Source organism: Oncorhynchus gorbuscha, unplaced genomic scaffold (genome assembly GCF_021184085.1).
Source record: "Oncorhynchus gorbuscha isolate QuinsamMale2020 ecotype Even-year unplaced genomic scaffold, OgorEven_v1.0 Un_scaffold_763, whole genome shotgun sequence".
Lineage (NCBI taxonomy): Eukaryota > Metazoa > Chordata > Actinopteri > Salmoniformes > Salmonidae > Oncorhynchus > Oncorhynchus gorbuscha.
In genome coordinates this window covers 42501-65076 of record NW_025745554.1, presented here as the reverse complement: position 1 = coordinate 65076, position 22576 = coordinate 42501, and the positions used below count along the sequence as shown (strand labels likewise).

General features: G+C 44.4%; 1 protein-coding gene across 2 annotated transcripts; it reads left to right on the top strand.

The window, feature by feature from the left end:
• Nucleotides 1-7198: 7198 nt before the first annotated feature.
• On the top strand, nucleotides 7199-16674 carry LOC124019197 (CMRF35-like molecule 1). Of its 2 annotated transcripts, XR_006835749.1 has the most exons (5): nucleotides 7199-7590; nucleotides 12629-12956; nucleotides 13063-13206; nucleotides 15424-15581; nucleotides 15985-16674. XR_006835749.1 is itself a non-coding variant. In XM_046334583.1 (4 exons), the coding sequence occupies exons 1-4, from the start codon at nucleotides 12725-12727 to the stop codon at nucleotides 16300-16302; spliced, it is 852 nt and encodes a 283-aa protein (XP_046190539.1). In that variant the 5' UTR covers nucleotides 12312-12724; the 3' UTR covers nucleotides 16303-16674. The 2 variants fall into 2 exon arrangements, 1 of the variants encoding a protein (XP_046190539.1); XM_046334583.1 differs by lacking the exon at nucleotides 7199-7590 and having other exon boundaries at nucleotides 12312-12956.
• Nucleotides 16675-22576: the final 5902 nt, after the last annotated feature.

Here is a 22576-nt window from a genome sequence, read left to right as displayed (position 1 = left end):
TGATGACTCAACACTATAGACACGTCAGCTACGACAGCAGTGCTGATGACTCAACACTATATACACGTCAGCTACGACAGCAGTGCTGATGACTCAACACTATATACACGCTGATGACTAACACTATATACACGACAGCAGTGCTGATGACTCAACACTATATACACGTCAGCTACGACAGCAGTGCTGATGACTCAACACTATATACACGTCAGCTACGACAGCAGTGCTGATGACTCAACACTATAGACACGTCAGCTACGACAGCAGTGCTGATGACTCAACACTATATACACGTCAGCTACGACAGCAGTGCTGATGACTCAACACTATATACACGTCTCAGCTACGACAGCAGTGCTGATGACTCAACACTATAGACACGTCAGCTACGACAGCAGTGCTGATGACTCAACACTATATACACGTCAGCTACGACAGCAGTGCTGATGACTCAACACTATAGACACGTCAGCTACGACAGCAGTGCTGATGACTCAACACTATAGACACGTCAGCTACGACAGCAGTGCTGATGACTCAACACTATAGACACGTCAGCTACGACAGCAGTGCTGATGACTCAACACTATAGACACGTCAGCTACGACAGCAGTGCTGATGACTCAACACTATAGACACGTCAGCTACGACAGCAGTGCTGATGACTCAACACTATAGACACGTCAGCTACGACAGCAGTGCTGATGACTCAACACTATAGACACGTCAGCTACGACAGCAGTGCTGATGACTCAACACTATAGACACGTCAGCTACGACAGCAGTGCTGATGACTCAACACTATAGACACGTCAGCTACGACAGCAGTGCTGATGACTCAACACTATAGACACGTCAGCTACGACAGCAGTGCTGATGACTCAACACTATAGACACGTCAGCTACGACAGCAGTGCTGATGACTCAACACTATAGACACGTCAGCTACGACAGCAGTGCTGATGACTCAACACTATAGACACGTCAGCTACGACAGCAGTGCTGATGACTCAACACTATAGACACGTCAGCTACGACAGCAGTGCTTAGCAAAGAGCTGCACTCAGTTCCACAATGGGGCGGCAAGAAATAAGGCCTAAATGATTTAGAAAACTAAAAGCGTTGTATTTGGGACAAATCATTCACTAAACCCTAAATTGAGCAAGTTGAGGAGACTAAACATATTGTATTGTCCAGTCGGGTGCACATAGAAAGGCTGGGGGGGGCATGGCACGGCTGGCTCTTAAATGTACACCGAGAGCCAACATTAATATTATGCATGTCAATCTCTCACGGCTCAAAGTGGAGGAGAGATTGACTTCATCAATACTTGTATTTGTGAAAAGTATTGTTGAATAAAGCAAGCTGTCTGTTTTTAAACTACTAGCACACAGCTCAGACACCCATACATACCCCAAAAGACATGCCACCAGAGGTCCAGAAGAGACTATGGGAGGCGCACAGTACTACATATTCCATGACTACATGGAACTCTATTCCACAGTACTACATAGAGCCATGACTACATGGAACTCTATTCCACAGTACTACATAGAGCCATGACTACATGGAACTCTATTCCACAGTACTACATAGAGCCATGACTACATGGAACTCTATTCCACAGTACTACATAGAGCCATGACTACATGGAACTCTATTCCACAGTACTACATAGAGCCATGACTACATGGAACTCTATTCCACAGTACTACATAGAGCCATGACTACATGGAACTCTATTCCACAGTACTACATAGAGCCATGACTACATGGAACTATTCCACAGTACTACATAGAGCCATGACTACATGGAACTTCCACAGTACTACATAGAGCCATGACTACATGGAACTCTATTCCACAGTACTACATAGAGCCATGACTACATGGAACTCTATTCCACAGTACTACATAGAGCCATGACTACATGGAACTCTATTCCACATTAACTATATGGAACTCTATTCCACATTAAGTAACTGATGCAGAGCCATGAGCAGTGAAATCAGATTTAAAACAGACAAAACTACACCTTCTGGAACAGCAGGGACTGTGAGGAGACACACATATGATACCATACACACACATGATAACATACACACACATGATACCATACACACACATGATACCATACACACACATGATACCATAAACACACATGATACCATACACACACATGATAACATACACACACATGATACCATACACACACATGATACCATACACACACATGATAACATACACACACATGATACCATACACACACATGATACCATACACACACATGATACCATACACACACATGATAACATACACACACATGATAACATACACACACATGATAACATACACACACATGATACCATACACACCTACAGGACACATGGTTATTGTGTTGTGATATGTGGTAGTAGAGTAGTGGCCTGAGGGAACACACTGTGTTGTGAAATGTCATGTTTTTAGAATTGCATATAACTTCCTTAATGTTGCTGGACCCCAGGAAGAGTAGCTGCTGCCTTGGCAGGAACTAATGGGCATCCATAATAAACCCCAGGAAGAGTAGCTGCTGTCTTGGCAGGAACTAATGAGGATCCATAATAAACCCCAGGAAGAGTAGCTGCTGTCTTGGCAGGAACTAATGGGGATCCATAATAAACCCCAGGAAGAGTAGCTGCTGCCTTGGCGGGAACTAATGAGGATCCATAATAAACCCCAGGAAGAGTAGCTGCTGCCTTGGCGGGAACTAATGAGGATCCATAATAAACCCCAGGAAGAGTAGCTGCTGCCTTGGCAGGAACTAATGAGGATCCATAATAAACCCCAGGAAGAGTAGCTGCTGCCTTGGCAGGAACTAATGAGGATCCATAATAAACCCCAGGAAGAGTAGCTGCTGCCTTGGCAGGAACTAATGAGGATCCATAATAAACCCCAGGAAGAGTAGCTGCTGCCTTGGCAGGAACTAATGAGGATCCATAATAAACCCCAGGAAGAGTAGCTGCTGCCTTGGCAGGAACTAATGAGGATCCATAATAAACCCCAGGAAGAGTAGCTGCTGCCTTGTCACGAACTAATGAGGATCCATAATAAACCCCAGGAAGAGTAGCTGCTGCCTTGGCGGGAACTAATGAGGATCCATAATAAACCCCAGGAAGAGTAGCTGCTGCCTTGGCAGGAACTAATGAGGATCCATAATAAACCCCAGGAAGAGTAGCTGCTGCCTTGGCGGGAACTAATGAGGATCCATAATAAACCCCAGGAAGAGTAGCTGCTGCCTTGGCGGGAACTAATGAGGATCCATAATAAACCCCAGGAAGAGTAGCTGCTGCCTTGGCGGGAACTAATGAGGATCCATAATAAACCCCAGGAAGAGTAGCTGCTGCCTTGGCAGGAACTAATGAGGATCCATAATAAACACTAATACAAATACATGTTGTTCAACTCTGTGCTGGTGGTTGTTGTGGCAACCCTGAAGGAGGAAACGGAGAAGAGGTCTCCCTTTTACTTGCTGTCCTACAACAGGTGAGAGTGGTGAGGAAGGTGGCTATGATGATGATGATGATGGTGATACAGATTATGATATTCTGGCTACTTAACTAAAAAAGTGACAGCTGATCTTTGCTACAATGTCTAATCAAAAGATCAGTTGTGACTATTAATCCACTAGGAGGCAGTATTCAGCACAGAAACAGCTTTGCCGCCCCCAAAAAGGCAGATGTCATCCCAAATGGCATCCTATTCCCTATATAGTGCACTACTTTAGACCAGAGCCCTATTCCCTATATAGTGCACTACTTTAGACCAGAGCCCTATTCCCTATATAGTGCACTACTTTAGACCAGAGCCCTATTCCCTATATAGTGCACTACTTTAGACCAGAGCCCTATTCCCTATATAGTGCACTACTTTAGACCAGAGCCCTATTCCCTATATAGTGCACTACTTTAGACCAGAGCCCTATTCCCTATATAGTGCACTACTTTAGACCAGAGCCCTATTCCCTATATAGTGCACTACTTTAGACCAGAGCCCCCTATTCCCTATATAGTGCACTACTTTAGACCAGAGCCCTATTCCCTATATTTAGTGCATTCTACTTTAGACCAGAGCCCTATTCCCTATATAGTGCACTACTTTAGACCAGAGCCCTATTCCCTATATAGTGCACTACTTTAGACCAGAGCCCTATTCCCTATATAGTGCACTACTTTAGACCAGAGCCCTATTCCCTATATAGTGCACTACTTTAGACCAGAGCCCTATTCCCTATATAGTGCACTACTTTTGACCAGGGCGCTATTCCCTATATAGTGCACTACCTTAGACCAGAGCCCTATTCCCTATATAGTGCGCTACTTTTTACCAGGGCCCTTTTGACCAGGGCCCTTTATGTACCATTTAAGGCAAAGCCCTGTTAATGACCGTAGTGATGCTATCAGTGGGTCATGTGTGTGTGTGTGTGTGTGTAAGTACTTTACACCAGTGTGTGTGTGTGTGTGTGTGTGTGTGTGTGTGTGTGTGTGTGTGTGTGTGTGTGTGTGTGTGTGTGTGTGTGTGTGTGTGTGTGTGTGTGTGTGTGTGTGTGTGTGTGTGTGTGTGTGTGTGCGTGCGTGCGTGTGTGTGTGTGTGTGTGTGTGTGTGTGTGTGTGTGTGTGTGTGTGTGTGTGTGTGTGTGTGTGTGTGTGTTACTGCGCATATGTATATGACAACAGATGAGGCAGAAAATAACGAGAGAAAGAGAGAAGAGATACCAAATTACACAACGAGATTGCTATTGTGGTAACAGTAGGTGTACTATAGAGTTTACAGTTTGTGTACTTTGGAGTTTACAGTAGGTGTACTTTAGAGTTTACAGTAGGTGTACTTTAGAGTTTACAGTTTGTGTACTTTGGAGTTTAAAGTTGGTGTACTTTGGAGTTTACAGTTGGTGTACTTTAGAGTTTACAGTAGGTGTACTTTAGAGTTTACAGTAGGTGTACTTTAGAGTTTACAGTAGGTGTACTTTAGAGTTTACAGTTTGTGTACTTTAGAGTTTACAGTTTGTGTACTTTGGAGTTTACAGTTGGTGTACTTTAGAGTTTACAGTTTGTGTACTTTGGAGTTTACAGTTGGTGTACTTTAGAGTTTACAGTGTGTGTACTAGAGTTTACAGTAGGTGTACTTTTGAGTTTACAGTTGGTGTACTTTAGAGTTTACAGTTTGTGTACTTTGGAGTTTACAGTTGGTGTACTTTAGAGTTTACAGTGTGTGTACTAGAGTTTACAGTTGGTGTACTTTAGAGATTGCAGTTGGTGTATTTTAGAGTTTACAGTTGGTGTACTAGAGTTTACAGTAGGTGTACTTTAGAGTTTACAGTTGGTGTACTTTGGGGTTTACAGTTGGTGTACTTTGGAGTTTACAGTTGGTGTACTTAAGAGTTTACAGTAGGTGTACTTTAGAGGTTACAGTTGGTGTATTTTTGTAGTTAAAGTGATCTGATTATTTGTAGTATTGCAGGAAGTGTGCTGTGGTGTGAATCTTGGAGTTCGTCTTGGGAGTAGATTCCATGGGAGTCAGAACATGATCCTCCATGCTGTCACCTGCTGCATCCTCTCAGATGAGTTCTGTTTTCAGCCAGTCAGACTGGACTAATCAATCACTAATCAATCACTAACCAAACACCAGGGGTGGAAAGAGTATTGCACGCACGCACGCACACACGCACGCACGCACGCACGCACGCACGCACGCACGCACGCACGCACGCACACACACACACACACACACACACACACACACACACACACACACACACACACACACACACACACACACACACACACACACACACACAGAGTTATAATATACAGTCTATTGTGTGTTTCACAGGGTCAATCTCTAGCAGGCTTGATGCAGACACAGGAAGCACTGAAGAGGTGAGAGAGAGGAGAGAGAGAGAGTGTGTGTGTTGGTGCGCATGCGTGTGTGTGTTTCTGTCTTCACCTAATGGTAACAGTCATGATTCTCCTCACTGTCTCAAAGGTTATGATGAGAAAGATGGTGAGGATGAAGAAAATATTACTTCCACCCACAATGCAGTGGCCCCTCAGCCCGTGTCTACCGCTGACCCAGAATGCATTGCTCATGACCGCGCCCTCTACCAATCAGCCTTTTCAGCACTCGACTCTAAACATCGGACCAGAACCTCAACAATATCACAACTACTGACTCCTGATAGACTCTGTAGCACAGAGATCCCTATTAAAATCTGACTAACGTTGGAATTATACTTGAATATGTAATGAAGTTATATTATGTAATTAAGTTCTAATATGTAATTCTATGGTCTGTATTCTGAAGAGAAGAGGTCACCTGAAGTGTTATCATTACCAGAGCTGGGGTCCAATTGAATAGAATTCAATTCATTAAAATAATCACAATTCAATTTATCATTGATGACCATTATTTTCCATGTGGACTTTTCAATCCATGAATGGAATTTCACTTCACTTCCTGAATTGACCGAGTTGAAACATGTAGTTTATTAGACTGTAACCTCGTCCCCCAGGATCAATAGAGAGACGACTGGTGGTGGAGATGACAGTAGATTTATTCCTCAGTACTGATAACATTCTGTAGGGGGCGCTGTGGAGGTCGTTCTGTTGGTTTACTGAGATCTCAGTAGCTTGTCTGTTGAGTGATGACGTCATTCATTAATGGGGAGTTGGGTTGAAGAGGAGGGATGTTTCTTCTGTTCAGAAACTCATCTGTAGAGTTGATCATTTACAAAGACTGTATTTGGATCAATTAAATGTCATAAAATATATTGATGGATACTTTATATTGTCATCATCTCAACAATGTGTTCCTTCTCTGCTGAAATAAACATGGTAACTTTAGAACAGAGAAGTTGACAGTTTTAACACATAGTCACCACAGATAGCTGAGTTCTCTGGTGGTTTAGAAGTCTAACCTCCGGCCGGTTTGAACCAGTTTCACTCTGCAGCACATATAGACCTGCAGACACTGAGGTCACTACATGGAAATCAACAGGATGTGTAGGTGAATGCCCACCCCTTTTCACAACAATCATTACTACCTCCATCATATCTCTGACATTGAGAGAAAGAGAGAGATAGAGAGAGAGAGACAGAGAGAGAAAGAGAGAGAAGAGAGAGCGAGAGAGAGAGAGAGAAGAGAGAGCGAGAGAGAGAGAGAGAGAGAGAGAGAGAGAGAGAGAGAAGAAGAGAGAGGGAGAGAAAGGAAGAGAGAGAGAAGAAGACAGAGAGAGGAGTCGGGGAAGAAAGAGCATTTCAGAAACACCCTGCTGTCAAATAGATGAATAGCTGACAGACAAGCTATTGTGGACTTGAACTAGCTGGTAGTATAGTAAAGTAACTTTAACAGTATAGTAACTGTAATAGTAAAGTAAATTTAACAGTATAGTAACTGTAATAGTAAAGTAACTTTAACAGTATAGTAACTGTGGTAGTAAAGTAACTTTAACAGTATAGTAACTGTAATAGTAAAGTAACTTTAACAGTATAGTAACTGAGGAGTAACTGTCCAGAATGCAGATAATCCATGTTATCTCTTGCTGTCTCTCAGGTGAGTTCTGTCTGTCTGTTTGTATGTCTGTATCAGTTTCTATACTACAGTCTGGATCATATAGTGCATAAGGATACTAAGGTAATACTCATACCAACCTCACTAACCATACTATTTGTGATGTAAATTGAGTATGTACTATGCTTATTGGTCATAGTATGAATATAGGTAGTATGCCAAAAGTTCCCGTATGTCGTGCTACATTCACCAAAATACGAAGTATATACGCAATGGACACTATTTCTGTACTTTTTGGGCCCATAATACAATTCTTCAGGAAATGGGCGTGGCTTCACCACCCTTTCGGATATGAAGAAAATGGCGGAAAGTATGCAGCCCAAGTGCGACGAGAGTGGATACAAATGAATTCCTTTAACTAAAATGACAAATGTTAAGAAATTTAATAAAGTAACAACTTTTCAAATAAATTACATGTTATTTTGGCTGATAATTTGTTAGCTACGCTATCCTTACGAACCTCATAGCATATCATTACAGCAGTATGTACCGGTATGTTAGCTCGCTACCTAACGTTAGTTGGCTACTAAATACATTGAACTTGCCAGGCAGTATATTAACTATATGCTATCTAACTAACTAGCCAGCGTTTATTGACTTGATTATTCAAGGCATTCTTAGCTTGGCTAAGTGCTATAGTCATTGTGCATTCTCAATGAACATTGTTAATTTGATGCGTTCCTAAATATCTACTCTGTGCCAGAGCGCAGAATAACTGGTGAATTTACAAACACTCAACATGGCCGGTGTCAGTAAACGTTGGGGGAAAAAGTGCAATTAAAGTAGCACAGTTACAGTCACCAACGAAAATATGAAAACAGCCTAACGAGCTCTGCTAGGGCGAGTAATATGGTCAGAGTGATGTGTGGAAGTAGCTAGCCAATGTTAGCCTGTTAGCTTGGGTGCTTGACTGCAGTTGTGAAGTCAGAATCAACCTAATCCTCGACCAGAGTGTCCAGTGTGCCCTCTAAACGCTCTGAATTTACAAACAGTCAATCTGACAACGCTCTGAATTTACAAACGCCCAGAGCGAACTCCAGATTGACTTTACGAACACACCCTTCGTAAAATGTCTAGCTAGTAATTTGTTATGCTAACAAGCTAGCAAGAGGTTGCATAGCAACAGTATCAACTTCCGGAAGACAGGCATTGCCCGCTCACCTGAAAGGATTCCGTTAGTTTACAGTATACTAAAATTAACTAATAGTATGTAGCATATACTCATTAAGTATGTAGTATACAGTATGGATATTCGAACACAGTTTAGCTAATCCCATGTGAATTAATTATAATGCCAATACTAGCCACACTGGTTAGCTAGCTTGAAGGAAATATTTCGTTTTGTGTGCATTGTGTCTATGCCCGTAGCTGTATTGCCTTCAGAAAGCAGACATACCCCTTGACTTTATCCACATTTTGTTGTGTTACAGACCGAAATCAAAATGGCTTGAATGAAAAAAAGCTCACCCATCTACATAACATGTTACATGTCCTCATAACAACAATGTGAAGACATGTTTTTAGATTTTTTTTTCTCTCACTTCTATCGAAAATCAAATATAGAAATATCTAATTTAAAAGGTATTCACACCCCTGGGTAACTACATGTTATAATTACCTTTGGCAGCCATCACAGCTGTGATTTTTCTGGGTAAATCTTGAAGAGCTTTGCACACCTGGATTGTATAATATTTGCACATTATAATTTGAAATATTCTTCAAGTTCTGACAAGTTGGTCATTGATCATTGCTAGCAGTCATTCTCAAGTCTTGCCATATATTTTCAAGCTGATTCAACCCTTGTGTTGTCTTAAGGGTCAAAAATGACCCACCGCTATGTTTAACAGCAGAGAAAAGCCCTTAACTGATGGTTTTCCCCTAGAGTGACCCCAACATTAGAAAAAGTGAAACATCATCTTTGTTCATATTTCCATGGAAGCTGTACACCACAGGGTACAAAGATGGTCTTAGGATCAGTTATAAAATCATTTACACACCACAAAAAACAGAAAGACACACACACACACACAATGATAAATTGAGATTATGTGTGCTACTGATTGAACTCAGCCAGCAGCTCCTGAAGAGGAAGATCACCATAGTTGGCACAATTAGAAAGAACAAGCCTGAGCTCCCCCTTGCACTCCTCACAACAAGGGGGAGAGAGGCCTTCTCATCAAAGTTTGCCTTCACCCCCACCACCACTCTAATTTCTTACCTCCCGAAGAGGAACAAGAATGTGGTCCTCCTGAGCACACTGCACAAAACGGCTGAGATCAGTGATCGCGAGGACAGGAAACCAGCCATCATCCTGGACTACAACAACAACAAAGGAGTCATGGAAAACCTGGACAAGGTCATTGGAACTTACAGCTGCAGGAGGATGACTGCCTGCTGGCCCCTGGTCATATTCCATAACATCATTGATGTGTCCTCATACAATGCCTTCTTGATATGGAAAAAGATCAACCCTACCTGGATACCTGATAAGTGGAACAAGATGAGGGTGTTCCTCAAAAAAAGGGGCTGAATATTTGTGAAAAATTAAATAATTTCCTGATCTTTTTTATATCTCTCAGATATAGGAAAAAACACTTCAAAACAAACTTCCCTTAGATTTGTTTTACTTTCTGTGTGTCTAACCCTTAACCTCATTGAAACTACCCCTAACCCTTAACTTCATTGAAACTACCCCTAACCCTTAACTTCATTGAAACTACCCCTAACCCTTAACCTCATCGAAACTATCCCTAACCCTTAACCTCATTGAAACTATCCCGAACCCTTAACCTCATTGAAACTACCCCTAACCCTTAACTTCATTGAAACTACCCCTAACCCTCAACCTCATTGAAACTACCCCTAACCCTTAACCTCATTGAAACTATCCCTAACCCTTAACTTCATTGAAACTATCCCTAACCCTTAACCTCATTGAAACTACCCCTAACCCTTAACCTCATTGAAACTACCCCTGTCACGTTCTGACCTTTATTTCCTGTGTTTTGTATTTAGTTAGTATGGTCAGGGCGTGAGTTGGGTGGGCAGTCTATGTTTGTTTTTCTAGGTTTTGGGAATTTCTATGTTTCGGCCTAGTATGGTTCTCAATCAGAGGCAGGTGTCATTAGTTGTCTCTGATTGAGAATCATACTTAGGTAGCCTGGGTTTCACTGTGTGTTGGTGGGTGATTGTTCCTGTCTCTGTGATTGCACCAGATAGGACTGTTTTAGGTTTTCTCACGGTTGTTGTTTTTGTTAGTTATCTCATGTGTAGTTTCTTTATAAATGAAAGAACATGAATAACCACCATGCTGCTTTTTGGTCCGCTTCTCTTTCACCAGAAAACCCTTACAACCCCTAACCCTTAACTTCATTGAAACTACCCCTAACCCTTAACTTCATTGAAACTATCCCTAACCCTTAACCTCATTGAAACTACCCCTAACCCTTAACTTCATTGAAACTATCCCTAACCCTTAACCTCATTGAAACTATCCCTAACCCTTAACCTCATTGAAACTACCCCTAACCCTTAACTTCATTGAAACTATCCCTAACCCTTAACCTCATCGAAACTATCCCTAACCCTTAACCTCATTGAAACTACCCCTAACCCTTAACTTCATTGAAACTAGCCCTAACCCTTAACCTCACTGAAATGAACCCTTAACCTAATTTAAACTATCCATAACCATAACCCTAAACCTCACTGAAACGATACCTAATCCTTAACCGCATGGCCTTGGGAAGATGTTTTGGGTTGGGGTTGCTGGTTAACCTTTTTGTGAGATCATACAGGAGCATTAAAGGCCTAGTTCACTATTAAAAATATATTAATCAGGGGGTGCTGCATCACCCTCAGTGTAACAGAATAACTTTACGTCCGTCCCCTCGCCCATACCCGGGTGCGAACCAGGGACCTTCTGCACACATCAACAACAGTCACCCACGAAGCATCGTTACCCATCGCTCCACAAAAGCCGCGGCCCTTGCAGAGCAAGGGGAACTACTACTTCAAGGTCTCAGAGCAAGTGACGTAACCGATTGAAATGCTATTTAGTGCGCACCGCTAACTAAGCTAGCCGTTTCACATCCGTTACACTAGCAACCCTACCTCCCACGGCTATACCTAACAAAAACAGAAATACTCATTATGAAAATTCATAAAACATACAAGTGTTATACATCAGTTTAAAGATTAAGTTCTTGTTAATCCAACCACGGTGTCAGATTTCAAAAAGGCTTTACGGCGAAAGCATACCATGCGATTATCTGAGAACTGCGCCCAGCAGACAAATCATTACAAACAGTTACCAGCCAAGTAGAGGAGTTACACAAGTCAGAAATAGCGATACAATTAATCACTTACCTTTGATGATCTTCATATGGTTGCACTCACAAGACTCCCATTTACTCAATAAATGTTTGTTTTGTTCGATAAAGTCCCTGTTTATGTACAAAAACCTCAGTTTTGTACGCGCATTTGTTCCTTAATCCACAGGCTCAAACGCAGTCACAACAGGCAAACAAAAAATCCAAATAGCATCCATAAAGTTCGTAGAAACATGTCAAACTATGTTTATAATCAATCCTCAGGGTGTGTTTAGCCTAAATAATCAATAATATTTCAACCGGACAATAACGTAGTCAATATAGAAGGTAAACAAGAAAGGCGCGCTCTCGGTCTTGTGCATGAAAAAACTCTGGGACACTGTAGGGTCCCCTCATTCAAAGTGGTCTTACTCCCCATTTATCAGAATACAAGCCTGAAACTATTTCTAAAGACTGTTGACATCTAGTGGAAGCCATAGGAAGTGCAATTTGATACTGTAATGGCATTCAATAGAAAACTGCAAACATAAAAAAATCCCACTTCCTGGATGCATATACTAGCTTCTGGGCCTGAGTATCAGGCAGTTTACTTTGGGCACGTTTTTCATCCGGAAGTGAAAATAGTGAAGTGAATAAATGATATATCACAGGTCATCAGTTTTGACTGTACTGTGTGTTTCTTTTTGCAGCTCTGTGTGTTGTGCAGCAGTCAGCTGGCATTAATGTGACGGGGGTCGTAAGAGGACAAATCAAAATCACCTGTTCTTATTCATGGGCAGAGGACAATGACAAATATTTCTGTAAGGAAAGCTGCACCAAGAATGATATTCTCATTCAGAGCGATGGTAAGCAAAATTACCAAAAAAAAAGACAGATTCTCCATCCTGAACACAATAAATGGAGTTTTCACTGTGACCATAACTAAACTGGAGAAGTCAGACTCTGGGAAATACTGGTGTGGAGTGAAGAGATTATTGAAGGACACCTATACTGAAGTTCATCTCAAAGTTACAGACGGTAAGTTCACTCTCAATAGATAATTGTGGTGAGGATTCCTGACTTGTTTCCTGACATGAAGTTGTTTCAGTATTGGTGTTTATCTGTACTTTCTATTGACTCACAGCTCCTCCCACTTCTACATCATCACCTGTCACCTCCAGACCCCATGTCTCCACAACCCTCCCAAACCTCTCTACAACATCCTCTAACCTCTCCGCAACGTTTCTGGTATCTGGAGATATCAGTGGTCACTCTTCATCAAGAGCAGGTATGATGAATCTCTCATCTCAGACATTACAAGTACATCTCTCCCTCTCCCTCAATTCAAAGGGCTTTCAACCTCAACTGTCTCCTCCAGACGCCATGTCTCCACAACCCTCCCAAACCTCTCTACAATATCCTCTAACCTCTCCACAACCCTCCCAAACCTCTCTACAACATCCCCAACAAACACTTTCACAATCTTATCAAACCTCTCTACAACATCCCCAACAAACACTTTCACAACCTTATCAAACCTCTCTACAACATCCCCAACAAACACTTCCACAACCCTCACAAACCTCTCTACAACATCCTATCTGACATCTGGAGATATCAGTGGTCACTCTTCACCAAGAGCTGTCTGTCTGTCTGTCTGTCTGTCTGTCTGTCTGTCTGTCTGTCTGTCTGTCTGTCTGTCTGTCTGTCTGTCTGTCTGTCTGTCTGTCTGTCTGTCTGTCTGTCTGTCTGTCTGTCTGTCTGTCTGTCTGTCTGTCTGTCTGTCTGTCTGTCTGTCTGTCTGTCTGTCTGTCTGTCTGTCTGTCTGTCAGCTGACAGACCCTACCAACCAACTGACCGATCAAACAACTGACCAACCTTTCAACCTACCTTACTTTACCTTATTAACTGACCTATCCAACCAACCCACCAGAGGACCCTGGTAACTATCCACCAGTATGATATCTTTAGACAGTAAAGCACAGGGCTGAGATATTTGGTCATTACTGGAAAACCTGGAAGATTGGGGAAAGTTACTGAAATGTTTTATCCTGATAAAGTCTCTCCTCCTGTCTGTGGTCAGGTCTGATGGTATCTATGATATATACAGTACTCTGTAAAGTCTCTCCTCCTGTCTGTATCTATGATATATACAGTACTCTGTAAAGTCTCTCCTCCTGTCTGTATCTATGATATATACAGTACTCTGTAAAGTCTCTCCTCCTGTCTGTATCTATGATATATACAGTACTCTGTAAAGTCTCTCCTCCTGTCTGTATCTATGATATATACAGTACTCTGTAAAGTCTCTCCTCCTGTCTGTATCTATGATATATACAGTACTCTGTAAAGTCTCTCCTCCTGTCTGTATCTATGATATATACAGTACTCTGTAAAGTCTCTCCTCCTGTCTGTATCTATGATATATACAGTACTCTGTAAAGTCTCTCCTCCTGTCTGTATCTATGATATATACAGTACTCTGTAAAGTCTCTCCTCCTGTCTGTATCTATGATATATACAGTACTCTGTAAAGTCTCTCCTCCTGTCTGTATCTATGATATATACAGTACTCTGTAAATCTATGATCTACTCTGTAAAGTCTCCTGTCTGTATCTATGATATATACAGTACTCTGTAAAGTCTCTCCTCCTGTCTGTATCTATGATATATACAGTACTCTGTAAAGTCTCTCCTCCTGTCTGTATCTATGATATATACAGTACTCTGTAAAGTCTCTCCTCCTGTCTGTATCTATGATATATACAGTACTCTGTAAAGTCTCTCCTCCTGTCTGTATCTATGATATATACAGTACTCTGTAAAGTCTCTCCTCCTGTCTGTATCTATGATATATACAGTACTCTGTAAAGTCTCTCCTCCTGTCTGTATCTATGATATATACAGTACTCTGTAAAGTCTCTCCTCCTGTCTGTATCTATGATATATACAGTACTCTGTAAAGTCTCTCCTCCTGTCTGTATCTATGATATATACAGTACTCTGTAAAGTCTCTCCTCCTGTCTGTATCTATGATATATACAGTACTCTGTAAAGTCTCTCCTCCTGTCTGTATCTATGATATATACAGTACTCTGTAAAGTCTCTCCTCCTGTCTGTATCTATGATATATACAGTACTCTGTAAAGTCTCTCCTCCTGTCTGTATCTATGATATATACAGTACTCTGTAAATATACAGTACTCTCTCTCCTCCTGTCTGTATCTATGATATATACAGTACTCTGTAAAGTCTCTCCTCCTGTCTGTATCTATGATATATACAGTACTCTGTAAAGTCTCTCCTCCTGTCTGTATCTATGATATATACAGTACTCTGTAAAGTCTCTCCTCCTGTCTGTATCTATGATATATACAGTACTATGTAAAGTCTCTCCTCCTGTCTGTATCTATGATATATACAGTACTCTGTAAAGTCTCTCCTCCTGTCTGTATCTATGATATATACAGTACTCTGTAAAGTCTCTCCTCCTGTCTGTGGTCAGGTCTGATGGTGTGGACCAGTGCTGGTCTGGTTGTCATGGTGACAGTGTTAGGTCTGGTCCTGCTCCTATTCTACAGACAGAGGAGAGGAACCAGGAGAACACCACCACCACCACCACCACCAGTCTCCTCCAACACACAACCTGACCCTACTGGAGAGGTGAGAGATATATGCCATACAAGGAGGGGTGTGTGTGTGTGTGTGTGTGTGTGTGTGTGTGTGTGTGTGTGTGTGTGTGTGTGTGTGTGTGTGTGTGTGTGTGTGTGTGTGTGTGTGTGTGTGTGTGTGTGTGTGTGTGTGTGTGTGTGTGTGTGTGTGTGTGTGTGTGTGTGTGTGTGTGTGTCTCCATGATAAATTGTAGTGTAGAGGTGATAGACAGGGAGGTGGTACACTAAACATTAAGGGTTGAGTGTGTGAGTCTACAGCCTCCAGTGGGATTCTACTGTAGTCTGTTATCATTACAGGAAGGAAAACAGTGGCCAACAGCACGTGTTGATGGTTGAGGGTCTCCACTTCTTTTCATATCTGAACATGTATCTATTGTCATTGGTTCTGTATGCAGGTTGACTGTGTGTATGAGGAGATCAGAGAGGCAGACAGACAGACAGACACACTCCCTTTGGTCATTTCATCAGTCTACTCTACTGTCAATTCACCTACAACCTACCCTGCTGACCAAGCCTCTACAACCTACCCTGCTGACCAAGCCTCTACAACCTACCCTGCTGACCAAGCATCTACAACCTACCCTGCTGGCCAAGCCTCTACAACCTACCCTGCTGGCCAAGCCTCTACAACCTACCCTACTGGCCAAGCCTCTACAACATACTCTACTGTCAATTCACCTACAACCTACCCTGCTGACCAAGCGGCAGGGTAGCCTAGTGGTTAGAGCATTGGACTAGTAACCGAAAGGTTGCAAGTTCAAATCCCCGAGCTGACAAGGTACAAAACCTGTCGTTCTGCCCTTGAACAGGCAGTTAACCCACTGTTCCTAGGCCGTCATTGAAAATAAGAATTTGTTCTTAACTGACTTGCCTAGTAAAATAAAGGTAAAATTTAAATTAAAAAAGCCTCTACAACCTACCCTGCTGGCCAAGCCTCTACAACCTACCCTGCTGGCCAAGCCTCTACAACCTGCCCTGCTGCCAAGCCTCTACAACCTGCCCTGCTGCCAAACCTCTACAACCTACCCTGCTGGCAAAGCTATCGGTGTCCCACACTGTGACCTCTATGCTAACGCTAGCTGCCACAAAGATGATATTGTCATGCAGGTGAAAGAGGACCCAAAAGCGACTTAACAGAAACAGAGTTTATTCAAGTCCAAACAGAAAACGACAAATCCTGAATCCTTAACAGGAAATGTCCAAACAGGGAATAACAGAAATCCTCTAGTCTGTAGAGGGGAATAACAGGAGAAGCGGCCACAGACTGCAGGTCGCTTCGGGTAGGCGCAGGCCGTAGCTGACAGAGACACCTGCTCACACGCAGCATCTGATGAAGGCAAAAACACGACAGGACAGGGCGATACACAATCACAGCACGGTGAATTCTAAACAAGGAACCGACAGGACAGGAACGGAACACAAAGGAAGAAATAGGGACTCTAATCAGGGGAAAGGATCGGGAACAGGTGTGGGAAGACTAAATGATGATTAGGGGAATAGGAACAGTTGGGAGCAGGAACGGAACGATAGAGAGAAGAGAGAGCGAGAGAGTGAGAGAGGGAGGGGGAGAGAGAGGGATAGAAAGAGGGAAAGAACCTAATAAGACCAGCAGAGGGAAACGAATAGAATGGGGAGCACAGGGACAAGACATGATAATAAATGACAAACATGACAGTACCCCCCACTCACCGAGCGCCTCCTGGCGCACTCGAGGAGGAATCCTGGCGGCAACGGAGGAAATCATCGATGAGTGAACGGTCCAGCACGTCCCGAGACGGAACCCAACTCCTCTCCTCAGGACCGTAACCCTCCCAATCCACTAAGTATTGGTGACCCCGTCCCGAGAACGCATGTCCATGATCTTATGTACCTTGTAAATAGGTGCGCTCTCGACAAGGACGGGAGGGGGGAGGGAAGACGAACGGGGGTGCGAAGAAAGGGCTTAACACAGGAGACATGGAAGACAGGATGGACGCGACGAAGATGTCGCGGAAGAAGCAGTCGCACAGCGACAGGATTGACGACCTGGGAGACACGGAACGGACCAATGAACCGCGGAGTCAACTTACGAGAAGCTGTCGTAAGAGGAAGGTTGCGAGTGGAAAGCCACACTCTCTGGCCGCAACAATACCTTGGACTCTTAATCCTGCGTTTATTGGCGGCTCTCACCGTCTGTGCCCTGTAACGGCAAAGTGCAGACCTCACCCTCCTCCAGGTGCGCTCACAACGTTGGACAAACGCTTGAGCGGAGGGAACGCTGGACTCGGCAAGCTGGGATGAGAACAGAGGAGGCTGGTAACCCAGACTACTCTGAAACGGAGATAACCCGGTAGCAGACGAAGGAAGCGAATTGTGAGCGTATTCTGCCCAGGGAGCTGTTCTGCCCAAGACGCAGGGTTTCTGAAAGAAAGGCTGCGTAGTATGCGACCAATCGTCTGATTGGCCCTCTCTGCTTGACCGTTAGACTGGGGATGAAACCCGGAAGAGAGACTGACGGACGCACCAATCAAACGACAGAACTCCCTCCAAAACTGTGACGTGAATTGCGGGCCTCTGTCTGAAACGGCGTCTAACGGGAGGCCATGAATTCTGAATACATTCTCAATAATGATTTGTGCCGTCTCCTTAGCGGAAGGAAGTTTAGCGAGGGGAATGAAATGTGCCGCCTTAGAGAACCTATCGACAACCGTAAGAATCACAGTCTTCCCCGCAGACAAAGGCAGACCGGTAATGAAGTCTAAGGCGATGTGAGACCATGGTCGAGAAGGAATGGGGAGCGGTCTGAGACGACCGGCAGGAGGAGAGTTACCCTACTTAGTCTGCGCGCAGTCCGAACAAGCAGCCACGAAACGGCGCGTGTCACGCTCCTGAGTCGGCCACCAAAAGCGCTGGCGAATAGACGCAAGAGTGCCTCGAACACCGGGATGACCAGCTAACTTGGCAGAGTGAGCCCACTGAAGAACAGCCAGACGAGTGGAAACAGGAACGAAAAGGAGGTTACTAGGACAAGCGCGCGGCGACGCAGTGTGCGTGAGTGCTTGCTTAACCTGTCTTTCAATTCCCCAGACTGTTAACCCGACAACACGCCCATAAGGAAGAATCCCCTCGGGATCAGTAGAAGCCACAGAAGAACTAAACAGACGGGATAAGGCATCAGGCTTGGTGTTCTTGCTACCCGGACGGTAAGAAATCACAAACTCGAAACGAGCGAAAAACAACGCCCAACGAGCTTGACGGGCATTAAGTCGTTTGGCAGAACGGATGTACTCAAGGTTCTTATGGTCTGTCCAAACGACAAAAGGAACGGTCGCCCCCTCCAACCACTGTCGCCATTCGCCTAGGGCTAAGCGGATGGCGAGCAGTTCACGGTTACCCACATCATAGTTGCGCTCAGATGGCGACAGGCGATGAGAAAAATAAGCGCAAGGATGAACCTTATCGTCAGACTGGAAGCGCTGGGATAGAATGGCTCCCACGCCTACCTCTGAAGCGTCAACCTCGACAATGAATTGTCTAGTGACGTCAGGAGTAACGAGGATAGGAGCGGACGTAAAACGTTCTTTTAGAAGATCAAAAGCTCCCTGGGCGGAACCGGACCACTTAAAACACGTCTTGACAGAAGTAAGAGCTGTGAGAGGGCAGCAACTTGACCGAAATTACGAATGAAACGCCGATAGAAATTAGCGAAACCTAAAAAGCGCTGCAACTCGACACGTGACCTTGGAACGGGCCAATCACTGACAGCTTGGACCTTAGCGGAATCCATCTGAATGCCTTCAGCGGAAATAACGGAACCGAGAAAAGTAACGGAGGAGACATGAAAAGAGCACTTCTCAGCCTTTACGTAGAGACAATTCTCTAAAAGGCGCTGTAGAACACGTCGAACGTGCTGAACATGAATCTCGAGTGACGGAGAAAAAATCAGGATATCGTCAAGATAGACAAAAACAAAGATGTTCAGCATGTCTCTCAGAACATCATTAACTAATGCCTGAAAAACAGCTGGCGCATTGGCGAGACCGAACGGCAGAACCCGGTACTCAAAATGCCCTAACGGAGTGTTAAACGCCGTTTTCCACTCGTCCCCCTCTCTGATGCGCACGAGATGGTAAGCGTTACGAAGGTCCAACTTAGTAAAGCACCTGGCTCCCTGCAGAATCTCGAAGGCTGATGACATAAGGGGAAGCGGATAACGATTCTTAACCGTTATGTCATTCAGCCCTCGATAATCCACGCAGGGGCGCAGAGTACCGTCCTTCTTCTTAACAAAAAGAACCCCGCCCCGGCCGGAGAGGAAGAAGGCACTATGGTACCGGCGTCAAGAGACACAGACAAATAATCCTCGAGAGCCTTACGTTCGGGAGCCGACAGAGAGTATAGTCTACCTCGAGGAGGAGTGGTCCCCGGAAGGAGATCAATACTACAATCATACGACCGGTGAGGAGGAAGGGAGTTGGCTCGGGACCGACTGAAGACCGTGCGCAGATCATGATATTCCTCCGGCACTCCTGTCAAATCGCCAGGTTCCTCCTGAGAAGTAGGGACAGAAGAAACGGGAGGGATGGCAGACATTAAACACTTCACATGACAAGAAACGTTCCAGGATAGGATAGAATTACTAGACCAATTAATAGAAGGATTATGACATACTAGCCAGGGATGACCCAAAACAACAGGTGTAAACGGTGAACGGAAAATCAAAAAAGAAATAGTCTCACTGTGGTTACCAGATACTGTGAGGGTTAAAGGTAGTGTCTCAAATCTGATACTGGGAAGATGACTACCATCTAAGGCGAACATGGGCGTAGGCTTCTCTAACTCTCTGAAAGGAATGTCATGTTTCCGAACCCATGCTTCGTCCATGAAACAACCCTCAGCCCCAGAGTCTATCAAGGCACTACATGTAGCACCCGAACCGGTCCAGCGTAGATGGACCGACAAAGTAGTACAGGATTTTGATGGAGAGACTTGAGTAGTTGCGCTCACCTGTAGCCCTCCGCTTACAGATGAGCTCTGGCTTTTACTGGACATGAATTAACAAAATGTCCAGCAACTCCGCAATAGAGGCACAGGCGGTTGGTGATCCTCCGTTCCCTCTCCTTAGTCGAGATGCGAATCCCTCCCAGCTGCATGGGCTCAGTCTCAAAGCCAGAGGAGGGAGATGGTTGCGATGCGGAGCAGGGAAACACCGTTGATGCGAGCTCTCTTCCACGAGCCCGGTGACGAAGATCTACCCGTCGTTCTATGCGGATGGCGAGAGCAATCAAAGAGTCCACATCTGAAGGAACCTCCCGGGAGAGAATCTCATCCTTAACCACTGCGTGGAGTCCCTCCAGAAAACGAGCGAGCAGCGCCGGCTCGTTCCACTCACTAGAGGCAGCAAGAGTGCGAAACTCAATAGAATAATCCGTTATGGACCGTTCACCTTGGCATAAGGAAGCCAGGGCCCTAGAAGCCTCCCCACCAAAAACTGAACGGTCAAAAACCCGAATCATCTCCTCTTTAAAGTTCTGGAACTTGTTAGAGCAATCAGCCCTTGCCTCCCAGATAGCTGTGCCCCATTCTCGAGCCCGGCCAGTAAGGAGTGAAATGACGTAAGCAACCCGAGCTCTCTCTCTAGAGTATGTGTTGGGTTGGAGAGAGAACACAATCTCACACTGCGTGAGAAAGGAGCGGCACTCAGTGGGCTGCCCGGAGTAGCAAGGTGGGTTATTAACCCTAGGTTCTGGAGGCTCGGCAGGCCAGGAAGTAACAGGTGGCACGAGACGTAGACTCTGGAACTGTCCAGAGAGGTCGGAAACCTGAGCGGCCAGGTTCTCCACGGCATGGCGAGCAGCAGACAATTCCTGCTCGTGTCTGCCGAGCATGGCTCCTTGGATCTCGACGGCAGTGTAACGAGCGTCTGAAGTCGCTGGGTCCATTCCTTGGTCGGTTCCTTCCGTCATGCAGGTGAAAGAGGACCCAAAAGCGACTTAACAGAAACAGAGTTTATTCAAGTCCAAACAGAAAACGACAAATCCTGAATCCTTAACAGGAAATGTCCAAACAGGGAATAACAGAAATCCTCTAGTCTGTAGAGGGGAATAACAGGAGAAGCGGCCACAGACTGCAGGTCGCCGGGTAGGCGCAGGCCGTAGCTGACAGAGACACCTGCTCACACGCAGCATCTGATGAAGGCAAAAACACGACAGGACAGGGCGATACACAATCACAGCACGGTGAATTCTAAACAAGGAACCGACAGGACAGGAACGGAACACAAAGGAAGAAATAGGGACTCTAATCAGGGGAAAGGATCGGGAACAGGTGTGGGAAGACTAAATGATGATTAGGGGAATAGGAACAGCTGGGAGCAGGAACGGAACGATAGAGAGAAGAGAGAGCGAGAGAGTGAGAGAGGGAGGGGGAGAGAGAGGGATAGAAAGAGGGAAAGAACCTAATAAGACCAGCAGAGGGAAACGAATAGAATGGGGAGCACAGGGACAAGACATGATAATAAATGACAAACATGACAGATATAAATCCATATTCTACTGCAGATCACCCAGATTATTTCATCTACTCCAATGTGGATCTACCTACAGATTCTAGAGTCTTTTCAAGTCCTCCAACAGTCAGTGGAACCCAGGATGATTCCATCTACTCTACAGCCCAGCTACCCAAAGATACTGTAGAATCTACAAGATACCCTGCTGTACACTTCTCTAAAGACACTCCAGAAGATGCCCTCTACTCTGCAGCCCAACTACCCAAAGATACTGTAGAATCTACAAGATACCCTGCTGTGCATCTCTCTAAAGACACTCCAGAAGATGCCCTCTACTCTGTAGCCCAACTACCCACAATAATGTAGTACTATAGAATATATACAAGGAATGTGTCCCAAATGACACCCTATTATCTATCCCCCAAATGGACCCTGGTCAAAGGCAGTGCTCTATAGAGAACAAGGTGCCATCTGGGATGAAGAGAAGCTTCCTGTAGAGA